At 39.7% G+C, this 14,751-nt stretch overlaps 1 protein-coding gene across 3 annotated transcripts in view; it reads left to right on the plus strand.

The window, feature by feature from the left end:
• Positions 1-14,751, plus strand: part of RP1 (RP1 axonemal microtubule associated) — a 305,041-nt gene that overhangs the window by 284,615 nt on the left and 5,675 nt on the right. For all 3 annotated transcript variants that reach the window (XM_032771359.2, XM_032771361.2, XM_032771360.2), the window contains 9 exons: positions 1,226-1,424; positions 2,975-3,034; positions 3,348-3,526; positions 4,467-4,689; positions 9,428-9,582; positions 9,729-9,804; positions 11,390-11,468; positions 11,677-11,965; positions 14,016-14,094. In XM_032771359.2, the coding sequence (XP_032627250.1) occupies positions 1,226-1,424; positions 2,975-3,034; positions 3,348-3,526; positions 4,467-4,689; positions 9,428-9,582; positions 9,729-9,804; positions 11,390-11,468; positions 11,677-11,965; positions 14,016-14,094 (1,339 nt within the window). The remainder of the gene's footprint in view (positions 1-1,225; positions 1,425-2,974; positions 3,035-3,347; positions 3,527-4,466; positions 4,690-9,427; positions 9,583-9,728; positions 9,805-11,389; positions 11,469-11,676; positions 11,966-14,015; positions 14,095-14,751) is intronic.

Raw genomic sequence — 14,751 nt, forward strand, 5'->3', positions numbered from 1 at the left:
CCTTCTTCCTACAAAGTAATTTCAGAAGTGACATACACTCATCTCATTCACAGAGAGGATGAAGGGAGAGGCCATTTCCTCTCAGATACTGTCAGTAAATCTCGGACTGTTCTCCTTGTTCTCTGCTACAAGCTGAACAAAGTCCCTGGTGGGGTAATGTGAGGGCACACTCAATGAGAGCCCAGGCAGCCTCAGGAGTCCCCTTTAAGGAAGTACCTATTGTTAACTTCTGCAGAGCAGCAGCCTGAGGCTTCGTGCACCTTCACCAGATGCTATGCACTGGTACATCCAGATGCCTTTTATGCCTCCCTGGGCAGGCCAGTTCTGCAATCTGTAGTGATATAGAATTCCAGGCACCCCCCTTCTCAGGATGGGTGCTGCTTGTGAATCATTTGAAGTCCACTACACATGGGGATGAGCACTTGAAGAAAAAGGAAAGGTTGCACTTTTTGATGTAAGTAAAGTTGTTTGAGATGCATTATCCCTATGTCTAGTGCACTACCTATCCTCCTTTCCCACTGCCTCGGTTCCCTTAGTGTGGCCTAGTGGAGAAAAAGGAACTGAAATGGTGGAGGTCTGGCAGCCCCCTTTACACCCTTGGTGTGAGCACAAGGAGAGTGGGGGTGCATATGTGGACCAAATGCACACTACTAAGAAAAATTCTTCAGTCCTGGTCACATGAAGCCTATGCACATGCTAATAGTGCACCACAGATAGGAGCAATACATCTCAAAGAACTCCAGTTACTACAAGCTGAATAAATTTTCCTTCCTGGGAAAGATAGCCCCACCCTAAAGGCCTTTATTTCCACTACTCCTGTCTCCCAGCCCTACCTTTTCTTCTCCACAGTGTGAATCTTGGGGTGCATTTTGCCCACAGCTAGACATTTTTTTTTAAATTGCACCTCTAGAAAACATTGTTAGAGGTTTGAGGAGAAAATCTTACCCATAAGGGATATTAGGCATCCAAATGATGTGCCTAGAAAAGCGGAGGTGTTTTAGGAGTAGATTAGAGAAAATACATGTGCGGCTCTTGCTCCTTGCACGAGTTTGGCTTTTTTAAGCCCTGTTATCTCTGATTCTGTTTGTATTTTACTGAATTACCCTGAAAATGCTGTACCTCAGCCTCCTCTTATTTTCACCTGGCTCACTGTTCTGTTTCACTGTATTTCACATTGGCGGTTCTGGTTCCATACTCGTTTATTTGTTGACTTTGCCTGTTTCAGGTGGATGTTTTCCGGGTGGAAGCAGTAGATGTTGGGTCTCTGCAGGAGCTGGTTGTAGATAAAGGAAAAGGATCTGACTGGCAGCTGGAGAAGATTATTGTGCACGAGCCAACATTTTCTGGGACAAAGACACTGTTTATGGCTCAAATATGGCTAAAAGATGGGAAAAAATCTGCCTCAGTAACTCTAAAAGCTACAGGTAAATATTATTTTAGAAATATATTATTTACTAAGAAACTAATTCAAAACTGCCAAATGCAGCTACATTTTCTGTTTCCATAACAAGTTATAGTATCAGATACTTTAGTATCTCATTGTAATTAAGTAGGAACTACAATCTCTGAAGCTGTTCAGTTTTAGTACTGTTTGATAATCCAGTATTTTACAGGGTGCTAATTTCTCCTCTGTTAGTCCAGATTTATACTGAGGCAAATGAGAACAAAATCTGGCCCACTCTATGTATCTTGCTGTCTCCCCAAGTACCACTTCTATTTTGTCCCTTATGACAGGATGTTTTTAAAGGTGGCTGCCTACATTCCCATAATGTTTAAATCCTGCCCTCTGCTGTTTTGCCAAGCAAGAAGGATCAGTTTAGATAGTTTGCCCCACTGCATTCAAGTAGTGGAGGAGAATGTCTCCATAGTATTCAAGATGGCTGTCTAACATACAGCACATTCTCATGATATAGAATATGATATGTTGGAGGTGTGTCTAGCCAGCATGTATGCTGCAGCCAACAGCAATCTCTAGCCAGAGACAAGTTCAGTCATATTATGCTCTGGTTCAGAAAAGTAGTAAAGTACACTCCATAAATGGTCCCTTAGTCTACAATGAAATATTTTGTCCTCACTGACAGTATTACTGTAGCAGAAGCCACAACAGGGTGTGACTGTTCACCACAGCTGCATTGGCCATAGCAGAATTTGGCCCAAAGGCTGCTATTAATGTGTTGTAGTCAAAGATTACTGTTACAATATATTTGCTTTGTTTCATCATCCCTAATCCTCCAGCCTTCCAAAATATAAGGAAACAAAATGTTATCTTTATAAAAGCCAATAATATACGAGCTGCTTGAACTTTGCTCTGAAAAAAAAATTGAAACATTCTTGGAAAAATATATAAGGAATAAATTAGTATCTTCAAAATCACATAATGTTATAAATGGAGTCAAAGAATGAATATTGTTGAACTTCTATAGGAACACAAATGTCTTTCCTTGGTTTCATAGAAGAAAATATTGATGCAATTATAGCCTGATCCAAAGCTTATTGACGTCAGTAGGAGGCTTTCCATTGACTTCAGTGAACTTTGGTTCAGGCCTTTATCTGTAGTTATGACTTCTGGTCCAGTCCATTCCCATGGATCTTAATGAGAGTTGATATCAGTGGGAGCAGAATTAGTCTGTTAGATCAACTTAAAAATATCTGATCTATGCAGACACACCCAAATCCCTGGTAGCAGAATTTGTATAAACAAAGTATAAATGATTTTAAAATGAAAAAAAATATTTTATATGGATCACAACCATTTATAATATTGTGTTTGTTTTGGGCCCAGTTCATTATACAAAACAGTGTATAAAAGATGCTGGAGTAGAAAATCTCATTGTACTCTTCCTAGTCAAATCTTTAATCTCACTGATACGGTGCTCAGTCAACTGCTTCACCATAGATGAATACAGACATTCATTATAATTTAGACACTGCTTTACAAAAGCATTAATTTGGTTTTCAATCTTCTTTCAAATAGAAATTCAGGAGAGGAGGAACACAGCTGTCTTGCCGTTAAAAAAACAGCAAATGAAATCAGGTAGATCTGATGCCCTAGACCTAATATTGTATTCACTAGTTTAAAAATGATTATATGGGAGTTTTTTCATCACAAACTTATAATTATGTTTACCAGTACTGGCAGTTTTATCCTCTATGTAATATTAAGAAATAAAAATATACCTGCATATTAGTTGGTCAAAGTACAGCTAAATAATTTTGATACCCAATTAAAATGAAAATAAATGAACCTGTTATAAATTTTATTTTGGCTATCTTAGTGAACATATAAAAGAAAAAACATATTTATAATCTGTCTTTCCTTCATCACATTCCTTATTTCATTTGTTCAGAAGGCACATGGAGAATTTATTTCACAAAACTCTGTGAAGAAACAACAGAAGAATTTGAAAAGTCAGTGAAGAATATTTCTAACTTAGTCATGGTGTTTTATGGAAGCAATGGCCAGTCAAACCCAATTTCCATGGCAAACAAAGTGCGCCATCAAGCTGAGGATCAAGTAACATCTGATGTAAAAATATATATACATTTCCCTATCTTTTTAGCATCTCTTCTGAATTTGCTTTTATATAGAGATCAGCAAATAGGGACTGTAATATCCCACCTTCATAACAATTTGGCATCCTTTTGGGTATTCAAGAAGAGCAGAATTGGACCTTTAACTTGAATACCATAATTAATTTGTGTTTCTTTTATACTCTCAGAACTCATGGTTATAAAGCATATTCTTTGTCAACAATTACTCAAAATTAATTATGCATATCCAAGCAATTTGTGTGAACATTAAACATTTACATTTAATAGACAGTATAGTATGTAATTTAAATTTGAGTCTTCACTGATTTCTTATTAGCATATAAGGAACACCACAAATAGGGTGACCATATTTCCCAAAGGGAAAACTGGACACCGTGCAGGGCTGGCCCCAAGCCCTCCACCCATGTGCCTGGCCCCAGCTGCTCGCCAAAGGCACTCCCCAGCTGCCACTGGTAACTCTAATCCTGCTGGCCCCTTGCTTGAGGCTGGCACTGGTCACTCTAACCCTGCTGGTGTACTGGAATCCTTCCTCCCTCCACCTCTAGCCCAATGTCACCCCTGCATGGGACTGGCATCTCCACTCACCCCCCTCCCCACCGCATGTTCCTCCGCACCTCATTTTTCTGACAAAAACGGGCATTTGTCCGCTTTGCCAAAAAAGTCAGGACAGGGCTTAAAAAGGGGACTGTCCTGGCCAAAACAGGATGTATGGTTACCCTACCACTAAAGGGTAAATATGAGATTTTGGAAAGCTCTTGCTGTTGTCTGATCTCTGCTGCCTTTGAACTTAACGTGGGTTTTGCCACTAACTTCAGTGGGAGCAGAATTAAGCCAGTGCTGAGCACTTTTGAAAATCTCACTCTTTTTTTTTTTTAATCATTCTGGATGTTAACTTCTTTTTTGTTACTCCCTAGGTACATTTCCCATTTGACTTAGGGATGCTTTATAAAGTGAGATTTGGACTTCAGAGTTTGGGAAATAACACATCCCAGTTGTCTCTTCATCACTTTAAAATGCAGAACACAGCAACCCTGGATACCTTTAGTCTCTCTATAAATAAAACACTTTCTTCTTCTCTTAATGGAGACAGATGGATTGAGCTCCCTGTAGAGTGGCCATTAAAAGCAGCACTTTCTGGTAGGTATAAATTTATATTAAAGAGGTAGAATGGTCCAGAAGGTTAACAAGTTCTAATAATACAACTGAAATCTTTATCAAAGTAGGATATTTTATTGTCTTCATTTAACATTTAATAAAATCTAGATCAGAATTCAAAATATATCTATTAGGGAAAACATTATTAATGTCTCTTAATTTCTGTACCTAGGGTGACCAGATGTTAAGGGGAAAATATCAGGACTGTTGCAGGGGGAGCTTTTTTTTTTTTTTTTAACACTCACTCGTCTAGGAATTTGGTGGCAATTCGTCGGAGAGTCCTTCAGTCGCAGATGGTCTTTGGCGGTATTTCAGCAGCGGGTAATAAACCTTGCTGCCAAAGACAGAAGCACCCGCCACCGAAACACCACCGAAGACCATCCACGACTGAAGGACTCCGCTAAATTGCCACTGAAGACCAGGAAACAAAATATCGGGACAAATGGCGTCCTGACCGTACTGTGGTTGGGATGCGGGACAAACGCCTCAAAATCAGGACAGTCCTGATTTTTTCAGAACATCTGGCCACCCTATCTGTACCATAAAGTGTGCAGTGGAAATATATTTTTATGTATTGCCTGTGAACATTATGAGTCATACAGAACAGCATTAGGAAATGTTTCTTTGTTTCTACTCTGTTTGTTCTGCTGCTGTTGGTGCTAACATCACTACTTATTATAGCTCATCTTCTAACAAGTGATTTTATTTTTCTTATGGCTGTACAGTCCAAATAATTATGCTTGTTAAAAATTAGCTCAAAATTTGTCTTATGAACACCATCTTTGTTTTAGCAAAGCAAAAGGGATCTTTTAATCTGAAACAGTCTTTCCACCCTTTCATATTTTTACAAGTGAGATAGTAAGTACCTGTACTGTCCCAAATGACACGAAATCAAATGTTTGCAGTGTTGTAGTAGCCATGCTGGTCCCAGGATAGCCATGTTGTTGTAGCCATGTTGGTCCCAGAGATACAGGTGGGTGACGTAGTATCTTTTATTGAACTACTTCTATTGGTAGAAGATACAACCTTTTGAGCTACACAGAGCTCTTCCTCAGTTTTAGTATTTATCAGAATATTCCCTTGGCAAAACAAACAGGCCAAATAATTTTTTATTTAATATTAATCAGTTTGTATTTAGTTCCTACTCAAAAGAGCATCCATTCATTTAAGTGTAGACCCTGAGTCTGCTCACTAAGGACCTGATCCAAAGCCCTATTAAACTCAATACTAGTTCTTCCATTGACCTTATTCATGCATTTGCCCATGATTCAGCAAGGTGCTCAGAGACATGCCTAACTTTAAGTGAGTAATCTCAGTATGATCATCTGTTCTTTTTCTTGAATGCTTTGGCTAGCAGTAAACGCTTAAATGTCATAATCTGGAATCAAACTTCGTACTTCTCAGAGCTCTCAGCAGGAATGCAGAATAAGGTCAATTGTTTTCACCTTTTATACACAGAATCCAAATGGTTATTAAAAATATCTAGGCACTCAGGTGTGCTTCATGGAGGAGAATGATCGCTAAAACACACAAGTGTGTGTATGTATATATGTACACACACACAGTCAGACAGTGTGGAATTATGAGTAGAGAGCACTGGAGTGGAACTTTGGAGACTTTGGTTCTGTTCCCAGCTCTGCCTCTGGTGTGCTGGGTGACCCTGGGCAACTCATGTCACTGCTCAGTGCCTCGGTTTCCCCATCTGTAACAAAGATACTAACCTCCTTTGTAAAGCACTTTGAGCTCTTCTGATGTGCCATAAAGGGTAGTATTACACTATTATATAAAATAGTGTATATTCTGTGTGTGTATAATATTTACTACTCTCTTTTGAGAACATATTATTTGATAACTCTCCAGGTAAGAACTGCATCTCATTTGTATTTATCTGTTTCTGCATATGCCTCAGAAATCTGCAAGGAGGGATTTGTAAATATATTTTGTAATCACAATGAAGCAGAGAGCTAGTATAGCATGAAGCACATTTCTCCCCAAGTCTTTCCCTTTTTATGTCCAAGAGTGCTTTAAACAGCGCCACAGCAGGTAGCACATGTGGAGTTCAAAGTGATCCTTGATGCACAAAGTTATACAGAATTTATTGTGCAAAACAGCCCTGCATCTCTGTCATATTTTTAAATCATAGACTCATAAACTTTAAGGTCAGAAGGGACCATTATGATCATCTAGTCTGACCTCTGGCTGGGTACTGGTATCTTCAAATCATGATTTAAAGACTTCAGGTTACAGAGAATCCACCACTTACACTAGTTTAAAACTGCAAGTGACCCACGCTCCATAGAAAGGCAAAAATAATGCCAGGGTCTCTGACAATCTGACCCAAGGGAAAATTCCTTCCTGACCCCAAATGTGGCAGCCAGTTGGACCCTGAGCACATGGGCAAGACCCAACAGCCAGACACCAGGCAAGAATTCTCTATAGTGACTCAGAGCCCTCCCCATCTAGTGTCCCATCACCAGCCATTGGGGATATTTGCTACTAGCAGTCACAGATCGGCTATATGCCATCGTAGGCAGTCTCATCATACCATCCCCTCCATAAATGTATCAAACTCAGTCTTGAAGCCAGTTAGGTTTTTTGCTCACACTGCTCCCCTTGGAAGGCGGTTTTCTGCTCATGCTCCTCCCCTCTCTATTGCATATGTTCTTTATGTCTCTTGCTCTCTCTTCCTTCTTGCCAGTATAACAGATTTTATGGTTGGACAGCTCCATAGTTAACATCAACTCTTGATTTCCATTTTAGACCCAACTGTGCTCCTCCCACCACTTTGATCTGTGAGTGAGATGGGAAAGTACACAGGTATTTCTGCCCCCAAGGTGACCAATCCCAAAAGTGGCTAATTGTCACATTGCTAATTAATTAATCACATTAATACTGTTTTGAATAATAATTAATGAGGATAAATGGCCGTTCTGGAACCATAAGTATAGCATCAGCTAAATCGCACTTTGAAGATATTACAGTTATTTCAAATTGTTTAAATTATATGTTTTATTGTTAAAAGGGATACATGTTATAAAATGGGATTATGAAATCCTACACCACTGATATATTCTTCTGAGGCGATGCTGCTATCCATTAGGCATGGAACAAGAGCTACTTCCTCACCACTAAAGACCCCTGTATACCAGGTGTGAGGCTAGATCAGTGTGACCTGTGCAAAGGTTGTTTCATACAGTGAACCCTGCACGTTTTACAGTTGTGACAAAGTTCCTCCTCTACCTTGGTGGGTCCTGCGCTTGTTGGCAGATTTGCTCACCTCAGTGATCTTCCCCACAGTCTGGATCAACTCCTCCTGTGTCTGATCAGGAGTTGGGAGGCCTGCCCTCTCCTCCGGGTTCCAGCCCAGGGCCCTGTGGATTGCAGCTGTCTATAGAGCTTCTTGTAACAGCTGCATGACAGCCACAACTCCCTGGGCTACCTCCCCATAGCCTCCTCCAAACACCTACTTTATCCTCACCACTGGACCTTCCTCCTGGTGTCTGATAACGCTTGTACTCCTTAGTTCTCCAGCAGCACACCCTCTCACTCTCAGCTCCTTGTGCCTCTTGCTCCCAGCTCCTCACACGCACTTCCTCTCCTCTGGCTCCTCCTCACTTGACTGGAGTGAGCTCCTTTTTAAACCCAGGTGCCCTGATTAGCCTGCCTTGATTGGCTGCAGGTGATCTAATCAGCCTGTCTGTCTTAATTTGGTTCTAGCAGGTTCCTGATTACTCTAGTGCAGCCCCTGCTCTGGTCACTCAGGGAACAGAAAACTACTCATCCAGTGACTAATATATTTGCCCTCTACCAGACTCCTGTACTCCACTGGCCTGGGTCTGTCACACAGTTCAATAGACATAGAGGCTGTCAGAGGAAGCCGCATGCTTGCTGGTCAACCTGAACCTGGATAGCCTCTTGTCTTATCCACCTTTCAAAGGATGTAGGTGGTCACTCTGTGCCAGCAGGCTGAAGGGGGTTGGTGAATCTGAGCTATTATCCCCCACCTACAAAAGCCTTTTGGAAGAACAAGATGCATCTGCTTCTCCAGTATGGCAGGAGCGGCAGCAAACAGTGTGACTGAAAGTTGAAGAAAGTTGAATATCCAGTATTTTAATATAATTTAGTTCTGTTAAGAAAATGTAAATGTATAGGGCCAGATCCTCAGCTGGTGTAACTTGAAATAGCCACTTTGATGTCAATGGGTCTTTGTTAATTTACACTAGTCAAGAATCTGGTCCATAAACTTCAAACAGTTTAAAATGTACTCAGGTACTGTCTATACTGACTATATCTAAGTCCCAGAACACATTCAGTAAAAATTTCAAAAGCACCTAAGTGATTTAGGATCCTGAATATCATTGACTTTTTTTTACCTATTATGTATTTCCCAGGTAAAAAGGATCTATTTATTCATTCCAGAATGTGGGTGCTGTCCTTAATCACGTTCAAAGGCAAATTAAACTCACATGTCTATTGTTTTAACCAAAAGTTGCAGACCATTCATTTGTGGGTTTATGACAATTGCTAATGTTTGCCTAAGGGAGTTACAGAATAACATCAAGAAAAAAGTTGGAAACAGTTTGATTGCTTCACTTTTTTGTTATCTCTGTCAATTTTTGAATTGTCTTATGTCAGCAGACTGTATGTTGCTGCAATGTTAAATACCTATGGAAAGTTATTTTGTGGTAGTGACATAATCTCTCTCCTTTTGATCTTGCAGTGATTACATATCATGTAACAGTGTTTTCCAGCAATGTTTTGGACAAGAGGAATGTAGTACTTGTGACGCTGTGTGTGTGTGGAATCAATGGTGACACAGGAGACAGAATCCTTGGCTGGCCATTGCAGAATCCCCAGCAAGAAGAGGACAATGAGGTATTTTCATTTCAAACTTATTGAAAATTTCCCGTTAAGTTCATTCGTTTATATTCTATTTGTAATCTTTGTTTCTTTTCTTCCTATATAATATAGTGAATTGAATATATCTTACAATTGTATCATTGAATAATGTTTTTTTGCAGTCATTTACGGCTCAAATGGATGCTGTTGACCTGGGAGAACTGCATAAAGTTGTCCTGTCCATCAGCAGCAAAACAAGTAAGTTACTTTTTGCTAGATACATCTGATATCCAATGAGCCTGGTCCTGCAGACCTTGCACAGGAAAAACTCCTATTGAAGTTAATGGGTTACTGTGCACACACTGTGAGATCAGATCCATAGTGATTTCTTTTGGCTGTTGTTAGGTTCTAATCTGACATGACAAAGATCTAGGTCTTGACTAGCTAAAATCCAAGGAACTAAAGACCGCATAGTTGATAGCATCAAGGAAGTAAACTAGTTCCTTCCCCAAGAAAAGAAAAGATGCAATGTGAGAGCAAGGTATTATTCATGATTACTAATGCAGCGAACTACTTTTTGGTTTTGCATTCCATCTCAGTAATAGATGTTGTTGCATCCATATGACTGACTGACTTCTAACTCACTGAATGTGCCCATTAAAACTGTGCCAAAGGGTAGCAGGCAAAACTAGAGAAACAAAATTTTTCCAAGCATGTCTGAAAATACTGTCTGGCAATGCAAGATTCTGGGGTAAAGCAGGAGACTTTATTTTTCATAATTGTCTGTATAATTTATTTTTCATTGTGAAGGAGTCAGACTGTCTAGAAGTTAAGCAGTAAACTGACTGTGGGGACACTTGGGTTTTGTTCCTAACAGCCATTGACTCACTGTGATCTTGCACAAAAGGCTTGAAATCTCTCAGTTAAATGTGTGTTGTAATACACACTTCAGAGAGGCAGTGTCAAGCTTAAGTATGACCAGATTCTGCCACCATTACTGATTTATAGTATTATCATTGATTTCAGAGGGACTACTCATGTAGTAAAGTAATAACTGCCATGAGTAAGGGTGATCAAATTGGTCCCTCAATTTTATCATCTTCCTTGGACTACGTTTATAAAATCATCCTTGGACTAAGTGCTTAGTGGCCTTATTAAGATCATTAAAGCTGTTGGGATTCCTAGTTTACCAAACTAGGGCAAAGGAAGGAAAATATATTTTAATCATTAAAAGCAAATTAGAGCCAATAAACTCAGCCTGAATAATGGGAATTATGTAGCTGCAGTGTCACAGCAGGAGCCCTGGGAAGGAATTGTGACTCAAAATTCAATCCTTCCTCTTCTCCCCTTTTGTGCTGAGTGGGAAGTAAGTTGCAACATCCTTTCTGGGGATGCAGCTCATTTCACTCCTCATGTCTGGCCAATACCTCTAGCTGTTGTACAGGGAGCTCTCCTCAACCACCACCTGCAGGGAGAGCATCAGATACACAGCTTCTGCTCCCCCACACTACCACCCAGTCATGCTCAGAGTCAGACCTGCATAGCCCATCCAGGGGATGGGGAGGGCCTGATGCCTTTCCAAATCTGCCTAGGATCAGAGAACAATCTTACCCTAAACTTGAAAGTTGACGTTCAGAATGGAAATCCTGCAATTAGACTATTTCAATAGGGGAAGCTATAATAGTGCAAAACTTGTGAAGCAGACAGTTTCGTTGTATTTTGATTGACTAAGAAGCTATATTTTTAATATAGTAAGAATGCTATAACTATATCATTGCCAGATTCCACATTAATTCTGGCTGTACAATTGAGTATCTTAATTTTATTTTGTTTCTGTTTGTAGACTGCAAACTGGATGTTAAAACTTTACATTTGAAGGAAGCACTAAAACAAGAACCTATCTACATATTTGAAGTGAATGAGTAAGCTTGGTCTTTTTAAGCTAATCTTAAAAACATAAATCAGGCAATTGATCAAAAGTGACTTTTGTTACATAGTATGTTAATTGCTGGGTATTTAGCAAAAATATCCATGCTAGATTCTCTCGTTAGCACTCAGATGGAAATTCATGTTTTCCTAACTTAAAATATATTACAGTTTCACATTATTGTATATGGTTTTGCCTTGCAGAGTGTTTTCTCTGGATGCTCATGAACCTGAAATAAGGAGAGAAATCCCAGTATCTTTTGTTATCAGGGAAGGCGTTAAACTCAAAAATGAAATAGATCACACTTTAAATAAGGAAAAGAGCCCCCTGGAAAGTCTGGTAGAATACATAATTAAAGTGTATACTGGTGACAAGAAGGGAGCAGGAACTGATGCCAACGTGCATGTAATTTTATTTGGGGATGAGGACTCATCTGAATTAGTTCAGCTCACTAAACCACTGGAACATCAAGATCCTTTTGAAAGAGGAAAGGTAAGTGCTGCCGAGTTTGTTATGTGATGTGTTTGTCTCCAGACTGGACAGGTCATTCATGGTCAGGACTTTTAAGAAACTGCAGCCTCCTGTTGTTTTCCAAGTCACTACATGAGATTTGACCCCAGCCATTTTTAAGTGTTTGGCTAGAAATTGTATCTTAAACCCTTGATAAAGTCGCCAAAAAAAATCTCATCAAACCACCAAAACAAACAAAATCCTACCTTTTAACCTTCTCACCAGAATGATCATGTGATACAGTAGCTATTCCAGGACTTCTGTTCTAATAAAAGTGGAGAATCTCTTACTTCTAGTGACTCTAAGGGCATGTCTACACTGCCCACCAGATCAGCAGGCAGCGATCGATCCAGTGGGGGTTGATTATCACATCTACTATAGACACAATAAATCGACCACCAAGCGCTCTCCCATTGACTCCGGTACTCCACCAGGACGAGAAGGGCAAGCGGAGTCAACGGAAGAGCATCAGCTGTTGACTTACTGCAGTGAAAACATGGTATCTTAGATCAACCCCTTGCGGTAGTGTAGACAAGTCCTAAGTGCCTCTAGGGCCTTTCTGTTTCTTAGGCCCATTGCTGTGGCATCTGAATGAACCCACTTTTCTACAGGCATCATGTAAATACAAAGTGTGTGTGTGTGTTGCTGCTATGCAAACCTGGAACACTCATACTTGCATTTGCATGCTGGGTGGAAGTATACTACTCTACTAAATTCCAGCATTCAAATTTGTCATGGAACCTGGCACTGTAAAGAGTCCTGTCAGCCACAAATATTGTGCAGCCACATAACCAGATAAAAGGACAGCATGCATTCTGGTCAGAGTCTGATGTCCTCCTACTCCAGGCCATTGTCAGATGCTTGGCTGCAGAAGGCTGAACATCTATATCATGTCATAGCCACAAAGTATCTGAATCATGACCAAATACACGAATAAAATATTATTCCCTCTCTCCCCCCACCACCTTGTTTTAACACATTACATTGGCAAATACCGCATAAGCATAGATCCAGTTGTGCACCAGACAGGCTACCTTGAACTGTTTGGTGGTGTCATGCTGATCATACCTGGCCTTGGAGCTTCTGATGAAACAGGAAATAAAAGATCTTCCCTCCTCAGATTTTCTCCTTAATGACTCTTGACAGGTGATGACTGAGTCTAGTCTGGGTGTTTTTTACTCTCCATTCCTAAATCATTATCTTATACTCTGTAGCTGAACTCCCAGCCATCCCAAACCTTCTTCACTTAAGTTATCCTGAGTAGCTCTGGCCATTCTGCCTGCCAGTGTCTTCTGGTGGATCTTCACCCATATAGCATCCTCCATGGGCAGAGGGTTAGTGGAGGTGGGAAAAGTTGTTGCTGCAGGCAGAAGGAGCAAAGGGAGAGAATCTGGTTGCACCTGCAGATTTAGTAACATTCACCAGCTGTCATGGTCCACTGGGACATGGGATCAGATCGATGGAAAACCTTGGAGCAATCCAACCGCATTCCCTGAAGATGCGTGCCATGGTTGCCTTTTGATTTCTCGGAGAAATGCCTTAATGAAAAAAGTTACTGTTTCTCCTTCCTATGATATATGAAACAAACCCATATTTTGAACCAAAATGTGGAGCATTTGAGAGGTCTGACAGTAAACAGAATAAAAATCACTTATCTTTATATTCTCAGAGGCATGTTTGTGTATCATAAACCAAAAATAATAAAAGGTATTATTACTTTATCTGGTTGACAATTCATAATGTACCAAGCAGAAACATCTCTCTTGTGTGCGAAAACCAATAAAAGGGCAGGAATCATTCAAATATAACTTAAGTAGTACATCTTTCATGTTAAACTGAAGGAAAACTAGCAACACAAAGCCTATACCAAAAGACCTACATTAGTAGTAGTAATGCATTTATATTGTCAGCCATCTAGTTTTCTTCCATTTGGTTACATTTGAACGGTCTCAAAACTGAGCTAGGCAAGCGTGCTACTTTCCAGACTTTGACTTATTACATTTTAATAGCTGCCTCTTTTTCAATTTTGAAGTCTGACATATTCAGGATTAAGACAAAGAGTTTAGGAAGACTGCATTCAATTGAAATTGGCCATGATGGGAAAGGATTTGGTAAGTACTCTCTGTATGTTTTAAATATGTTTGTAAGCGGAATATAGATTTTTAAGGATCTGCTTGACATTTGAAAATGCCTGTAAATTCATTGCAATTGACATAGAGCTTGGCCCTTAGCTGGTGTAAATCCATAAAAAAACAGTGATTCCATTCAAGACAATAGAGTTATACTGATTTACACCAGCTGAGGATCTAGCCCATGGTTTATAAAAGAAACCTATCACATTGGCATACTTCTGCATCTCTCAAGGTCGGATCCTGCAGTCATTATTCACCCAAACCTCTTACTAAATACTGCAGGATTGAGCCCCAAAAGTGAAGACTAGATTAAAACATTTTTATATTTTGGTGCATTATCTAAAAAATCAGATAGACAAAATGTAAGAATTGGTTTGTTTAGAAGTTTGAATTGAAGACAATGTGTCGCACCAGAGAGAGACATACTTAACAATGCAACATTAGTATTCCATAAGACCAAAAGTTAACAAAGCAAAAGAAGTAATACTCCCAGGTTATAATGTCTTGAACTTATATTGCTTTAGTTAATAGTCCTAGTTAAAAAAAAAAGTACACTAGAAATATAAAATTGGAATCAGAGAACAACCTATAGCTTGAATCTAAGAAATCTGTGCTGAGATATTCTGGTCAGATTGC

This window comes from Chelonoidis abingdonii, chromosome 2 (assembly GCF_003597395.2).
Source record: "Chelonoidis abingdonii isolate Lonesome George chromosome 2, CheloAbing_2.0, whole genome shotgun sequence".
NCBI lineage: Eukaryota > Metazoa > Chordata > Testudines > Testudinidae > Chelonoidis > Chelonoidis abingdonii.